The sequence below is a fragment of the Bombina bombina genome, chromosome 2, assembly GCF_027579735.1.
Source record: "Bombina bombina isolate aBomBom1 chromosome 2, aBomBom1.pri, whole genome shotgun sequence".
NCBI classification, from domain to species: domain Eukaryota; kingdom Metazoa; phylum Chordata; class Amphibia; order Anura; family Bombinatoridae; genus Bombina; species Bombina bombina.
The window spans coordinates 28,675,490-28,692,905 of NC_069500.1; the positions used below are offsets into that span (position 1 = coordinate 28,675,490).

At 40.8% G+C, this 17,416-nt stretch overlaps 1 protein-coding gene across 3 annotated transcripts in view; it reads left to right on the forward strand.

Annotated features, from left to right (window-relative positions):
• Nucleotides 1-17,416, forward strand: part of CNTFR (ciliary neurotrophic factor receptor) — a 1,195,985-nt gene that overhangs the window by 1,150,861 nt on the left and 27,708 nt on the right. For all 3 annotated transcript variants that reach the window (XM_053700981.1, XM_053700983.1, XM_053700982.1), the window contains exon 10: nucleotides 10,373-10,553. In XM_053700981.1, the coding sequence (XP_053556956.1) occupies nucleotides 10,373-10,553 (181 nt within the window). The remainder of the gene's footprint in view (nucleotides 1-10,372; nucleotides 10,554-17,416) is intronic.

A 17,416-nucleotide genomic window follows, 5' to 3' on the forward strand; every position in this document is an offset into this window, starting at 1 on the left:
TAAACTGTATTTTTTTAAGCAGCATTAACCATTTCGCTGCTAGTAGCACACTTCAATTGCTCTCCCTTCTATGTCAATTATATATGAATTTATACTTCTGTTATAAACAGGTGTTTGCAAAGATAAGGTGCATATAATAATGATATATTAGCGCCATCTAGGGGATCAGTGGGGAAATGCAACACAAGCATATCATGTTCAGAACCAAATTACACCTGCTTGTCTCCCTGACTTACAGATGTGCCATGATCTGACTTTCATAAGTATAGCACGACACATGATAACTTTTTACTCAAGAGTTAGTTCTACAGAACCTGATTAACCTGGCTGTATGTGACCTGTGCTTGGTATAAATTAGATAAAGTTTAAACATATCTTGTTAATATCTAATCACACTGCCCTTCTCTAATGAGAATGTAACAAAGAATATAGGGTGATGCTATATAGGTCCTCATTATGTGTGCGGTATGTGTTTAATCTGCTTGCTGTATTAAGCAACAGTGTGTTACTGTCTGCTCGGGTCACTGAATGGTTAAATCCGATTTGAACTCAATAGAAGTCATTATACCTTGTTGATGTGAGAAGGGCTAACAGAATGATGCATGTCAGTGTGTGGTGAGAGGTGCTGCCATGGTATGTATGAGGATCACACCGTCTTCTCTCTCATTGTCCCAAGGGCAGGAGTGTGCTGCAGGGGAGGGGCCTTATTCTCCCGACTTACCAGTGGCAGTTCCTGGGGGGAGGGTGTTATACATCCACATTTATTACAGTAGCACCATACACTTCAAAGGCTCAACCTGCTGCATTGCATTTGACAGGCAGCTCATTTACATGTAATGTTCTCTATATAGAGCATGTGAAGAGGCAGAAGAAGGGACAAGGGGGTTTACAAAAATAAATATTGGTAATGTATAATTGTATGTGGGGTTCCTTACCAGCTCAGCACCCAGTTGCCATTGGAAGTTTAATTTTCATGACATAGCATTTAATGAAACATTACTATCAAATGCATCTCATTCTTTTTGTTTCCTTTGTTAAAATGTAGCTCCATTCTATGACAGAATACCTAGGTAGGCTCAGGATTGTGCACTCACCCTCAGAACTATATGTCTATATGTATAGCATTGCTGTAAACAATGCTGCCCTAAAGTCACGTGCACTCTCCTGAGCATACCTCATATGCTGTCATGGAAAAAAGCTAAGTGTGGGACCAATAAAAGTTTTATGTTTTTTTAGATTGCATTTTCTATTTGTATCATGAAAGTTTTATTTTAAATTTGTTGACCCTTTAATAAAGAATAAATGGAAATCTTTAGAATGTGTCCTGCTTTTGTGAAAGCAATATTTGTGCTTCACTGAGCACTCAAATGTGCGCTGGTATAACAAGTTAGCTACAATGCGAATGCGAACTCGTGTTTGCATTGCTGGGATGCATTGCGCACATGATATATAGGGGCCTATTTAAGAACGTGCGAGCGGACATGATCCGATATTGCAAATCTTGTCCGCTGCACATGCAAAATGCCGACAGCATACGCTCTCAGCATTTATCATTGCACCAGCAGTTCTTGTGAACTGCTGGTGCAATACCGCCCCCTGCAGATTCACCGCCAATCGGCCACTAGCAGGGGGTGTCAATCAACCCGATCGTATTGGATCGGGTTTATTTCCGGCGATGTCTGTCTGCCGCCTCAGAGCAGGCAGACAGGTTATGGAGCAGCGGTCTTTATACATATTTATTTGTGTTAATATTTGTATATACATAGATATATTATAGCATACACACAGTCCCTATAGACTGCAATGTAAAGACACTTTTCAGTAGCGTTTTTTTCTAACACCCCACTGACTCCCGCCAACTTTAGCCCCCAAAAACTGCTAAGTGCAGTTACTTACTAAATACGCTACTGTCTTTATTTTTTATTAAAGTACATTACATTGTATTTTGGGGGAATTTGGTGGACATTTATAAAGCCTGCGGTAGCAATAACTATAACTGTTTGCAGGTGTGCGATAAATTAGTGCTCCACTCTTAATCCAGGCCTTTGTTGGGGTAAAAGCTTTCTGCACTTTGGCAATATTTATTACTAAATATTGATTAGGTATAAAGGTGTCACAGCGTAAGATATGTCACTGTTAGTTACTTTTTATAGATCTGAATTTTCTTGTGTACTGTGAGGTTTCTGTGAAGAATGTAAGCATAGACTGTTTTATAGAGGTATTTTTTGTGTTATTTAGTTTATTCTGTAAGGCCTAGATTTAGAGTTGGGCGGTAGCCGTCAAAACCAGCGTTAGAGGCTCCTAACGCTGGTTTTTACCGCCCTCTGGTATTTGGAGCCAGTCATTAAAGGGTCTAACGCTCACTTTCCAGCCGCGACTTTTCCATACCGCAGATCCCCTTACGTCAATTGCGTATCCTATCTTTTCAATGGGATCTTTCTAACGCTGGTATTTAGAGTCGTGGCTGAAGTGAGCGTTAGAAATCTAACGACAAAACTCCAGCCGCAGAAAAAAGTCAGGAGTTAAGAGCTTTCTGGGCTAACGCCGGTTTATAAAGCTCTTAACTACTGTGCTCTAAAGTACACTAACACCCATAAACTACCTATGTACCCCTAAACCGAGGTCCCCCCACATCGCCGCCACTCTATTAAAATTTTTTAACCCCTAATCTGCCGACCGCACGCCGCTGCCACCTACATTATCCCTATGAACCCCTAATCTGCTGCCCCTAACACCGCCGACCCCTATATTATATTTATTAACCCCTAATCTGCCCCCCTCACCGTCGCCTCCACCTGCCTACACTTATTAACCCCTAATCTGCCGAGCGGACCACACCGCTACTATAATAAAGTTATTAACCCCTAATCCGCCTCACTCCCGCCTCAATAACCCTATAATAAATAGTATTAACCCCTAATATTCCCTCCCTAACATCGCCGACACCTAATTTCAAGTATTAACCCCTAATCTGCCGATCGGAGCTCACCGCTACTCTAATAAATTTTTTAACCCCTAAAGCTAATTCTAACCCTAACACCCCCCTAAGTTAAATATAATTTTATTCTAACGAAATAAATTAACTCTTATTAAATAAATTATTCCTATTTAAAGCTAAATACTTACCTGTAAAATAAACCCTAATATAGCTACAATATAAATTATAATTATATTGTAGCTATTTTAGGATTAATATTTATTTTACAGGCAACTTTGTATTTATTTTAACCAGGTACAATAGCTATTAAATAGTTAATAACTATTTAATAGCTACCTAGTTAAAATAATTACAAAATTACCTGTAAAATAAATCCTAACCTAAGTTACAATTAAACCTAACACTACACTATCAATAAATTAATTAAATAAAATACCTACAAATAAATACAATTAAATAAACTGACTAAAGTACAAAAAATAAAAAAGAACTAAGTTACAAAAAATAAAAAAATATTTACAAACATTAGAAAAATATTACAACAATTTTAAACTAATTACACCTACTCTAAGCCCCCTAATAAAATAACAAAGCCCCCCAAAATAAAAAAATGCCCTACCCTATTCTAAAATTAAAATAGAAAAGCTCTTTTACCTTACCAGCCCTGAAAAGGGCCCTTTGCGGGGCATGCCCCAAAGAATTCAGCTCTTTTGCCTGTAAAAAAAACACATACAATACCCCCCCTCAACATTTACAACCTACCACCCACATACCCCTAATCTAACCCAAACCCCCCTTAAATAAACCTAACACTAAGCCCCTGAAGATCTCCCTACCTTGTCTTCACCTCACCGGGTTCAGCGATCGGTCCAGAAGAGGGTCCGAAGTCTTGATCCAAGCGGCGGCTGAAGAACTCCATCATCGGGCTGAAGTCGGAAGTCCATCATCGGGATGAAGTCTTCTATCAAGCCGCATCTTCAATCTTCTTTCTTCCGGAGCGTAGCGTAGCCATCTTCTTCCAAGCCGACGTGGAACATCCTCTTCAACCGACGCCTACTCGCCGAATGACTGTTCCTTTAAATGACGTCATCCAAGATGGCGTCCCTCGAATTCCGATTGGCTGATAGGATTCTATCAGCCAATCGGAATTAAGGTAGGAATATTCTGATTGGCTGATGGAATCAGCCAATCAGATTCAAGTTTAATCAACCAATCAGATTGAGCTTGCATTCTATTGGCTGTTCCGATCAGCCAATAGAATGCAAGCTCAATCTGATTGGATCAGCCAATCGGATTGAACTTGAATCTGATTGGCTGATTCCATCAGCCAATCAAAATATTCCTACCTTAATTCCGATTGGCTGATAGAATCCTATCAGCCAATCGGAATTCGAGGGACACCATCTTGGATGACGTCATTTAAAGGAACCGTCATTCGGCAAGTAGGCGTCGTTATAAGAGGATGGATCCGCGTCGGCTGGGAAGAAGATGGCTCCGCTCCCCTCCGGAAGAAAGAAGATTGAAGATGCTGCTTGATAGAAGACTTCATCCCGATGATGGACTTCCGACTTCAGCCCGATGATGGATTTCTTCAGCCGCCGCTTGGATCCAGACTTCAGCCCGAGGATGGACGTCACTCTTCAGCCCCCCGCTTGGGCTTGGATCAAGACTTCGGACCCTCTTCTGGACATATCGGGACCCATGAGGTGAAGACAAGGTAGGGAGATCTTCAGGGGCTTAGTGTTAGGTTTATTTAAGGGGGGTTTGGGTTAGATTAGGGGTATGTGGGTGGTGGGTTGTAATGTTGGGGGGGTATTGTATGTGGTTTTTTCCAGGCAAAAGAGCTGAATTCTTTGGGGCATGCCCCGCAAAGGGCCCTTTTCAGGGCTGGTAAGGTAAAAGAGCTTTGAACTTTTTTATTTTAGAATAGGGTAGGGCATTTTTTTATTTCGGGGGGCTTTGTTATTTTATTAGGGGGCTTAGAGTAGGTGTAATTAGTTTAAAATTGTTGTAATATTTTTCTAATGTTTGTAAATATTTTTTTATTTTTTGTAACTTAGTTCTTTTTTATTTTTTGTACTTTAGTTAGTTTATTTAATTGTATTTATTTGTAGGTATTTTATTTAATTAATTTATTGATAGTGTAGTGTTAGGTTTAATTGTAGATAATTGTAGGTATTTTATTTAATTAATTTATTGATAGTGTAGTGTTAGGTTTAATTGTAACTTAGGTTAGGATTTATTTTACAGGTAATTTTGTAATTATTTTAACTATTTTAGCTATTAAATAGTTATTAACTATTTAATAGCTATTGTACCTGGTTAAAATAAATACAAAGTTGCCTGTAAAATAAATATTAATCCTAAAATAGCTACAATATAATTATAATTTATATTGTAGCTATATTAGGGTTTATTTTACAGGTAAGTATTTAGCTTTAAATAGGAATAATTTATTTAATATATTTAACTTAGGGGGGTGTTAGTGTTAGGGTTAGACTTAGCTTTAGGGGTTAATCCATTTATTACAGTAGTGGCGAGATTCGGTCGGCAGATTAGGGGTTAATAATTGAAGTTAGGTGTCGGCGATGTTACAGAGGGCAGATTAGGGGTTAATACTATTTATTATAGGGTTATTGAGGCGGGAGTGAGGCGGATTAGGGGTTAATAACTTTATTATAGTAGCGGTGCGGTCCGCTCGGCAGATTAGGGGTTAATAAGTGTAGGCAGGTGGAGGCGACGTTGTGGGGGGCAGATTAGGGGTTAATAAATATAATATAGGGGTCGGCGGTGTTAGGGGCAGCAGATTAGGGGTACACAGGGATAATGTAGGCAGCCGCGGTTTACGGAGCGGCAGATTAGGGGTTAAAAAAAATATGCCGGGGTCAGCGATAGCGGGGGCGGCAGATTAGGGGTTAATAAGTGTAAGGTTAGGGGTGTTTAGACTCGGGGTTCATGTTAGGGTGTTAGGTGCAGACTTAGGAAGTGTTTCCCTATAGAAAACAATGGGGCTGCGTTAGGAGCTGAACGCTGCTTTTTTGCAGGTGTTAGGTTTTTTTTCAGCTCAAATGGCCCAATTGTTTTCTATGGGGGAATCGTGCACGAGCACGTTTTTGAAGCTGGCCGCATCCGTAAGCACCGCTGGAATTTAGATTTGCAGTGGCGTTAAATTATGCTCTACGCTCCGTTTTTGGAGCCTAACGCACTGAAAACCCAGCCATTCTGTGAACTCTAAATACCAGCAGTATTTAAAAGGTGCGGGGGAAAAAAAGCACGCGTAGCTAACGCACCCCTTTGGCCGCCAAACTCTAAATCTAGCCGATAGTTAGGGACAGGGCTGGGGTAGGGTTAACCCCTTGATTGCCAAAAAAGTCTGCAATGCACTTCAAAGCAATGTGTTGCAAAGCTCTTTGATATCCAGTGTATTAATGGGACCTTCATCACCATAACTGACTTTGACATTGAAGTTCAGTCAAAATTGTGTCCATGGTGAAATAGTGACCATCACTGGCTACTGTAATATTTGTTTCCCAGGATTCTCTGCTCTGTGTAAAATGCATTTATTTGTCATTGCAACAGCATTAAATTGTCTGTGATTTACAGTAACCAGATGAACATATCTGGTTACACAAATACCGCACATGTTCACCTGAAAACCTTTCATCTTCATCAAGCTCGTATCCAAGGAACATTACTGGACAGAACTGCACTTTAATCCTAAAAGCTTGTATCTGAGCTGTCAGCTGAATGCAGCAGTCACTTGCTTGAATGAAACCAGAGGGATCTCTGTGCAAACGTCTGACAGCTATTGTGTATCAGTCCCCAGCACCTGAGTCCGGCTGCGGATATAACCCAGCGTCATCTGTTCTGTGTCACTGTGCCGAGGGCTTGAGGAAATGTCTGGGCCTAGCTGCCTCCTCTCAGTATCCAACACCCAACCTCCCTGCTATCTCAGTCTATCCCTCAATCCTGTCTCTCCACATAAAAACGTCTCCTAAACTCAATTATAGGATTTGGTTGGCTGGTCGCTCTTGGCAGCTCTCTCTTTTCGATGATCTTCTGACAGACTCTATTGAAAACTCTTTATAACAAGCACATAGGCCCTGCTGATCATTTGTTATATTATCTGCACGCGTTGGAGCGGCCTTCTGCTGCATGCTTTTGATGTCCTGGGTGACTTTAATCAGTCTTTGTAAAACTTACTTAAAGAGAACTTTTGCTGCAGCGTAAGTTATGTTTTTGTGAAGAGCATTGATCAATCTGTATGCCCTCAAAACACAGAGTATATCTCAGGTAAACAAAAGGAAACAGATTTGTGATTTTTATGTACTTAATGTAAAGTCAAGCACCCCAGTGAACGCCACATTATCGATCATTTAAAAATAACGACTTTAATTCATGAATTTTCTAGCTATAATCTATTGTCGCAAGTAATTACCTTTATATTCGCTCGATTTTTATACAGTTCCTCTGCCTGCCATCTTTGCTCTGTGATTGACAGTTTTTCAGAAATGATTTTGTCAATCCCCCCCCCCCTCCCCCGGGGTTCCTACCCCTTTTTCCTACGTCACAATCTCCTACTGCGTATGCGTTGAAGCCGATATTGTAAAACTCAGCTCAGACGCGCGTTCACACGTCACGTATGCGCACTAGGCTTAATCGGCAATAGCATTATAGCAAATAATTATAACAATTGCAGTGCAAAACTTTTTAGGTCGGCTTTTAACGCATGCGCATTTCAATCTCTTCATGGAAGTGCACTTGAAGAATACGTATACAGCGGGTGGGACCACTCTGTACGTCACTGATGAGAAAAAGGAAGTAATGGATGGGAGGAGTTGGGCTTCAGAACGGAGGAAAGTTTGTTTTCAAAATATATATATATATAATCAAATATTTAAAAAAAATGTGGAGGTTTCACTAAGTATATAATAACAAATGATTAGGAGTAAGCTAAATTAGGAAAATTGACATTCACTTTAATGTATATTTTTTCTAATTGACTCAACCTCTCCATGCTACTAAATACAGCTCTCCCTCTTCAGATTCCCCTAACAATTCAAACTTTACTACTAACATGCTATAGAACGTATATAAAATACTCAACTCTACGTTACTGCTTCATGTTTCTACTGTCATTAAACATCAACCTCCCCTCTATACACTGAGTACAACTTAAAGTGGTAAAAAGTGCAAAACTGTAATGCTCTGATGTGTTAGGGAATTGTATTATTACACTATTGATTGCTTGTAGTTATGTGTTAAACACACAGTTAAAGTCAGCTCCAGTGAAGCAATGCACTACTGGAAGCTAGCTAAACACATCTGGTGAGCCAATGAAAAGAGGCATATATGTGTATCCACCAATCACCATTTAGCGCCCACATCTTTTTAAGCTTCAACCAGACTTGCTCTTGCACAGGGTTGTCCAAACCAGAGCTGAGAGGCCACTATGTGACCTATCATTTCGACACCCTAAACAAGTCCTCTACTGCTCATCATTTACACTTGTCTCCTCTGTTCTGCAAGTGACTCATTCTTCTCTGTGCGTAGTGTATCAGTGCGCATGTTGGTTTGTAAATCTTTTGTCACCAAAACTTCTCTCTTGAAGTTTGTTGATATAAAATTATATATTTATTTACTTTATTCACTGTACCTTCAAATGAAAAAAAAAAAATCACAATATGGTTTCTCATTTGCCTCTCTTGCACAATACCTTGTCTGTAAACACCTTTTCTTCCTTCAGCGGAAGAAGAAAAATATATGTTTTTATATGGAAACATCCTCCTAGCAAATATGGAAATACCTCAGTTTGTTTAAACTTGCCCTCTATCAGGCCCATTTATCAAGCTCCGTACGGAGCTTGAAGGACCGTGTTGCTGGCGAGTCTTCAGACTCGCCAGAAACACAACTTATGAAGCAGCGGTCTAAAGACCGCTGCTTCATAACCCTGTCCGCCTGCTCTGAGCAGGCGGACAGGAATCGCCGGAAATCAACCCGATCGAATACGATCGGGTTGATTGACAGCTCCCTGCTGGCGGCCAATTGGCCGCGAGTCAGCAGGGGGCGGCGTTGCACCAGCAGCTCTTGTGAGCTGCTGGTGCAATGTTAAATGCGGAGAGCGTATTGCTCTCCGCATTTAGCGAGGTCTTGCGGACCTGATCCGCAGTGTCGGATCAGGTCCGCAAGCCCTTTGATAAATGGGCCCCATCATGCATTATACCTCTGTACAGAGTGTAAATTGTTTAATCTTAATAAATATAAAGTAATAGTGATGATTTGCATTGGGTGACACTTTAGTTAGCGGGTCACTTGCTTAGCTACTGTATAAAATGTATGTGGGACATAAACCTGGTATTTAAAATACAAAGCACTGCTCTCCAGACATTAATAGAAGCTTCTTGCAATACTTTTGTTTATCATTGCTAAAGAGGTACAACTTAGCAAACGCAGATGCACATTTGACTCCTGCAATTCTTCCTTCATAACATACAAATTGCTCCAAATGCCACTTTCCCGTGGATTCATTAATTGCCATATTGGGTTAGACATTTGCAGCATTATTGTATCAGGGTGCACCAAATATGAGTTACATGTTAAATGAATTTTCTGCACCATATTTTTTTGCGCATTCCATCAGCTGCTTGGCGACTTTCCCACATGTCGTTAAATGGAAATACGAGGACAACCATCACATAGCCCTCGCTGTTTATACCATAAAAGAAGCACCAGGTGCTGCAGGTCACTGCATGACACTGTTCATTATTATGTGTGCAGTAACTCCTATATAACTACCGCCATTGATAACTTTCATAAATGGGTCAAAAAAACACTTACGGGCACCAAGAGACAGGAACTGAAATGGTTGTTATCATCATTAATTTTCCGCCAAAGGGCTTCTCTTTTTTTTTTCTTTTTTTTGATCACTCAGTAAAAATCAATAGTGCACGTCCCAAAACACCAGCACTGCACTTCATAAGATTTGTCCAATTCGTTACTATTTTCTGAACTACTTGGTTCATTTAGAGTTTTGTTACTAATGACTGTTATGTGGTTTACAGATCTTTGTAACTTCAGTATTAAAAGAAAGGGTTCTATATAGTTGGAGTCTGCTTTACTCACCTCCTGGTCTTCCCGCTCAGACCTTTACTGAAACTAATGAGAACGCTTTCAGTTTCATTTAACCTCTTGACTGAGCAATGCGTTGCAGCCCTCACTGACATTTATTGGGTTAGAGAGGCGACTAAAGTATCTAACTTCTGCAGTGCTGAAAAAAAGGGATTTCTTGTATCCCACTGGTCCATCATTTCGAGTTTAAATACCAAATAAGAATGGATGATTATAACTTACACCATGTATGGGACATAATGAAATTGTAATATTTCTCTTTGCACATAGGAGATATACTCTAACAGGTTTTATTTAATTCTATAGGTGGAGCTTTCAGATGGTACATCGCACACAATCACAGACGCTTACGCTGGCAAGGAATACATCATACAGGTGGCAGCAAGAGACTATGACATTGGCACGTGGAGCGACTGGAGCGTCGCAGCTCATGCCACACCATGGACAGAGGAGCCCAAGTACATCACTACAGAAGCCCAAAAGACAGGTGAGTAAATAGACATTTGGTGATATTAGTTTTCTCAGGATGTGTTTTGGTGAAAATAACTCGAGTACTTCTATTAATATTTAATGTACTTATTTAATTGCTGGCAGATCAGTTATGGAGCAGCGGTCTTTAGACCGCTGCTTCATAACTTCTGTTTCTGGCGAGTGTAAGATTTTAATGTGTATAAATTTAGTATTACTGTAGTTATAGAGAGATGTAGTTATAGAGAGATGGTATTATTACAGTTATTACAGTTATTACAGTTATAAAGAGGTTAATATGTTCTTCTATTTTAAACATCAGGCATGGAGCAATGCTGAGGTAGCCAGTTTACGTATACCAAGTGTTAAGATCATATATGGGTAGAGAAGATAATTCGTTTGCACAGGGCCCATTATTGATATATGTATATATTAATTTTGCAACATGGACAGCTTTTAACATAAGATCCTTTGGTTAGTTAAGAGTAATTTCTTACAGCGAGTACAATATAACTGCTGTTTCCGGCGAGTACAATATAACTGCTGTTTCCGGCGAGTACAGACCAAAGACACCTATAGGCTGCATCTGACATCAGATATGTATAGACAAATATAAAGACATCAAACACAGAATACACAAAAGACACCAATAGGCTGTATCTGAATAGGCACAAATCTGCATGACTAGACACAAAACACCTAGAGGGGCCGATTTATCATTGTCTGTCCGACATGAAATGCTGTAGCGTATTATGTCTGACAGATATCGCTGAATGCCGACAGCATACGCTGTTGGTATTTAACATTGCACAAGCAGTTCTAGTGAACTGCTTGTGCAATGCCGCCCCCTGCAGATTTGCGGCCGCTAGCAGGTGGTGTCAATCAACCCGATCATATGGGATCGGGCGGATTGCAGACCGAAGCCTCAGAGGCAGCGGACCAGTTATGGAGCATCGGTCTTAAGACCCCTGCTTCATAACTGCTGTTTCCGGTGAGCCTGAAGGCTTGTACAGAAACAGGGGCATCAGGAGCCATTCGGCCCTTGATAAATCGGCCCCATAGGATGCATCTGGCCATGTATAAACCAAATACACCTATAGGCTGCACCGGGTTGTATAGACCAAACACACATATAAAGGCTGTATCAAGCCATTTATAGACCAAAGATACCTATAAGCTGCAGCTGGCCATGTATAGACCAAGGACACATATATATATATATATATATATATATATATATATATATATATATATATAGGCTGTATATGGCCATGTATAGACCAAAAACACCTATAGGCTGCATCTGGCCATGTATAGACCAAAGACAGCTATAGTCTGAATCTGGCCATGTATAGACCAAAGACAGCTATAGGCTGAATCTGGCCATGTATAGACCAAAGACACCTATATGCTGAATCTGGCCATATATAGACAAAGGACATCTATAGGCTGCATCTGGCCAAGTATAGACCAAAGACAGCTATAAGCTGCATCTGGCTATGTATAGACTAAGGACACATAAAGGCTGTATCTGGCCATGTATAGACCAAAGACAGCTATAGGCTGAATCTGGCCATGTATAGACCAAAGACACCTATATGCTGCATCTGGCCATATATAGACAAAGGACATCTATAGGCTGCATCTGGCCAAGTATAGACCAAAGACAGCTATAAGCTGCATCTGGCTATGTATAGACTAAGGACACATAAAGGCTGTATCTGGCCATGTATAGACCAAGGACACATAAAGGCTGTATCTGGCCATGTATAGACCAAAGACAACTATAGGCTGCATCTGACCATGTATAGACAAAAGACAACTATAGGCTGCATCTGACCATGTATAGACAAAAGACAACTATATGCTGCACCTGGCCATGTACAGAACAAAGACACATATAGGCTGCTCTAGCATATGTAGAGACTAGACAGAGGCACTTATTGGTTGCACCATGATATATCTACAGGAAGTGCAGAATTATTAGGCAAGTTGTATTTTTGAGGATTAATTTTATTATTGAACAACAACCATGTTCTCAATGAACCCAAAAAGCTCATTAATATCAAAGCTGAATAGTTTTGGAAGTAGTTTTTAGTTTGTTTTTAGTTATAGCTATTTTAGGGGGATATCTGTGTGTGCAGGTGACTATTACTGTGCATAATTATTAGGCAACTTAACAAAAAACAAATATATACCCATTTCAATTATTTATTTTTGAAACCAGTACCAGGTGAAACCAATATAACATCTCAACATTCACAAATATACATTTCTGACATTCAAAAACAAAACAAAAACAAATCAGTGACCAATATAGCCACCTTTCTTTGCAAGGACACTCAAAAGCCTGCCATCCATGGATTCTGTCAGTGTTTTGATCTGTTCACCATCAACATTGCGTGCAGCAGCAACCACAGCCTCCCAGACACTGTTCAGAGAGGTGTACTGTTTTCCCTCCTTGTAAATCTCACATTTGATGATGGACCACAGGTTCTCAATGGGGTTCAGATCAGGTGAACAAGGAGGCCATGTCATTAGATTTTCTTCTTTTATACCCTTTCTTGCCAGCCACGCTGTGGAGTACTTGGACGCGTGTGATGGAGCATTGTCCTGCATGAAAATCATGTTTTTCTTGAAGGATGCAGACTTCTTCCTGTACCACTGCTTGAAGAAGGTGTCTTCCAGAAACTGGCAGTAGGACTGGGAGTTGAGCTTGACTCCATCCTCAACCCGAAAAGGCCCCACAAGCTCATCTTTGATGATACCAGCCCAAACCAGTACTCCACCTCCACCTTGCTGGCGTCTGAGTCGGACTGGAGCTCTCTGCCCTTTACCAATCCAGCCACGGGCCCATCCATCTGGCCCATCAAGACTCATTTCATCAGTCCATAAAACCTTAGAAAAATCAGTCTTGAGATATTTCTTGGCCCAGTCTTGACGTTTCAGCTTGTGTGTCTTGTTCAGTGGTGGTCGTCTTTCAGCCTTTCTTACCTTGGCCATGTCTCTGAGTATTGCACACCTTGTGCTTTTGGGCTCTCCAGTGATGTTGCAGCTCTGAAATATGGCCAAACTGGTGGCAAGTGGCATCTTGGCAGCTGCACGCTTGACTTTTCTCAGTTCATGGGCAGTTATTTTGCGCCTTGGTTTTTCCACACGCTTCTTGCGACCCTGTTGACTATTTTGAATGAAACGCTTGATTGTTCGATGATCACGCTTCAGAAGCTTTGCAATTTTAAGAGTGCTGCATCCCTCTGCAAGATATCTCACTATTTTTGACTTTTCTGAGCCTGTCAAGTCCTTCTTTTGACCCATTTTGCCAAAGGAAAGGAAGTTGCCTAATAATTATGCACACCTGATATAGGGTGTTGATGTCATTAGACCACACCCCTTCTCATTACAGAGATGCACATCACCTAATATGCTTAATTGGTAGTAGGCTTTCGAGCCTATACAGCTTGGAGTAAGACAACATGCATAAAGAGGATGATGTGGTCAAAATACTAATTTGCCTAATAATTCTGCACTCCCTGTATAGACCAGACAAAAGCACCTATAGGCTGCTCTAGCATATGTAGAGACTTGTCACCAATAGGCTGTATCTGAATAGACACAAATCTGCATGACTAGACACAAAACTGCTGTTTCCGGCGAGTACAGACCAAAGACACCTATAGGCTGCATCTGATATGTATAGACAAATATAAAGACATCAAACACAGAATACACAAAAGACACCAATAGGCTGTATCTGAATAGACACAAATCTGCATGACTAGACACAAAACACCTAGAGGGGCCGATTTATCATTGTCTGTCCGACATGATATGCTGTAGCGTATTATGTCTGACAGACATCGCTGAATGCCGACAGCATATGCTGTTGGCATTTAACATTGCACAAGCAGTTCTAGTGAACTGCTTGTGCAATGCCGCCCTCTGCAGATTTGCGGCCGCTAGCAGGGGGTGTCAATCAACCCGATCATATAGGATCGGGCGGATTGCAGACCGAAGCCTCAGAGGCAGTGGACCAGTTATGGAGCAGCGGTCTTAAGACCCCTGCTTCATAACTGCTGTTTCCGGCGAGCCTGAAGGCTTGTGCAGAAACAGGGGCATCAGGAGCCATTCGACCCTTGATAAATCGGCCCCATAGGATGCATCTGGCCATGTATAAACCAAATACACCTATAGGCTGCACCGGGTTCTATAGACCAAACACATATATAAAGGCTGTATCAAGCCATTTATAGACCAAAGACACCTATAAGCTGCAGCTGGCCATGTATAGACCAAGGTCACATATATATAGGCTGTATATGGCCATGTATAGACCAAAGACACCTATAGGCTGCATCTAGCCATGTATAGACCAAATACATATATATATAGGCTGTATATGTATAGACCAAAGACACCTATAGGCTGAATCTGGCTATATAAAGACCAAAGAAACCTATAGGCTGCATCTGGCCATGTATAGACCAAAGACACCTATATGCTGCATCTTGCCATGTATAGACAAAAGACACCTATATGCTGCATATGTCCATGTATAGACAAAGGACATCTATAGGATGCATCTGGCCATGTATAGACCAAAGACACCTATAAGCTGCATCTGGCTATGTATAGACTAAGGACACATAAAGGCTGTATCTGGCCATGTATAGACCAAGGACACATAAAGGCTGTATCTGGCCATGTATAGACCAAAGACAACTATAGGCTGCATCTGACCATGTATAGAGCAAAGACAACTATAGGCTGCATCTGACCATGTATAGACCAAAGACACCTATAGGCAGAATCTGGCCATATAAAGACCAAAAACACCTATAGGCTGCATCTGGCCATGTATAGACCAAATACACCTATATGCTGCATCTGGCCATGTATAGACCAAAGACACCTATATGCTGCATCTGGCCATGTATAGACCAAAGACACCTATATGCTGCATCTGTCCATGTATAGACAAAGGACATCTATAGGCTGCATCTGGCCATGTATAGACCAAAGACACCTATAAGCTGCATCTGGCTATGTATAGACCAAGGACACATAAAGGCTGTATCTGGCCATGTATAGACCAAGGACACACAATGGCTGTATCTGACCATGTATAGACCAAAGACAACTATAGGCTGCATCTGACCATGTATAGACCAAAGACAACTATAGGTTGCATCTGACCATGTATAGACAAAAGACACCTATATGCGGCACCTGGCCATGTACAGAACAAAGACACATATAGGCTGCTCTAGCATATGTAGAGACTAGACAGAGGCACTTATTGGTTGCACCATGATATATCTATAGACCAGACAAAAGCACCTATAGGCTGCTCTAGCATATGTAGAGACTAGTCACCTATAGGCTGCAATATTATATGTAATGACCTATAGGTTACACCAAACTAAGGCACATATACACTCTCTGGAGTATGTATATATGAGATAAAAAAACGTATAAAATGCCCTTGGAGTTGTGTAAAGGAATAAAGAGAATGTAATGAAATACATTTGGCTACAGTAACATCCTTATGCAAAACTAGTAACTGTGAGTTACAACAGGGACCTTTAGAGACAATTGTCAACAGGAAATCCAGAAGCGGGATCACAATGATTGTGAGCAGATCAAGCTCAGTCTGGTGAGCTGGTTGAGAGGTGACTTTGTAACCAGTGACCTACACTGCAGCAGTGCACAAGCAGGGGCAAATAGGTTGTAACTTACAGCTAAAACCTGTTCCTTTACTGGACACCTCATTACTATTCTTACGTTTTTGTAGAGGACTCTACTCATCTAGGTGGTTTAAAAGACTCTCCAGCAGAAGCATTATAGAGTGATTTTTCTCTTACTGCATATTACAATATCCATGTGATCTGTGCAGACTCCCTGACAACATCTCATTATATCTCCTGCCGCTAGCAGAGTGTTTGTGACCTCTGAGTCTGGTGGGTTACATTATAATTAAACTCTATTGAAATATAATGAAGCCTTCTTCTGTATTCTTGCCGAGGCAATTTGTTTCTTTGTGTACGGAAAGTGGATAACAAGACAGAATTGTTTATGTGTCTGAAAGGCAGAAGATACAAAGGTCGCAGTTTGGGATACCTGTAATGTATCTTGTCATACATGTGGTCATTTTCCTGCTGCACTCTCTTATGCTGTTATTTGTTGTGAAAAAAACACCCAGAAATAAATCTTTTCACACAGGAAAATGTCATAAAATGTAAGGAAGGGAAATTATTTGTATCACTTTTGCTTGTAAAGTAAAACCAGACTTGTATAAGCAGATTGTATAAGTATCAATATTCTAAGAATTGAGGGATATTAAAGTATTTTTAACTACACATAGGCCCCCGTTTGGGAGGCTGCGTATGTGAATCTGCAACTGAAATTTAAAGAGCCATACAACAGGATGAGAATCCTACAAACTTTAAAATGTAATCACCAGTAAAAACTGACAACCCCTGCCCTCATGTAATTAATTGCACAAGGGAAAAGGCGGGGCTTCACAAGCTTTTGATCCAGGGTGGCTAACATGCCCTGCCCTCATGTAATCAATTGCACAAGGGAAAGGGCGGGGCTTCACAAGCTTTTGGTTCAGGGTGACTGACAGCCCCTGCTTTTATATAATTAATTGTGGAAGGGGTGGGGCTTCACAAGCTTTTGGTCCAGGATGACTGACAACCCTTGCTCTCATGTAATTCATTGTACAAGTGAAGGGACCGGGGCTTCACAAGCTTTTGGTTCAGGATGACTGGCAGCCCCTTCTCTAATGCAATCAATTGGACAAGGAAAGGGGGTGGAGCTTAACAAGCTTTTGTTCCAGGATGTCTGACAAGTCCTTCTCTAATGCAATCAGTTGCACAAGGG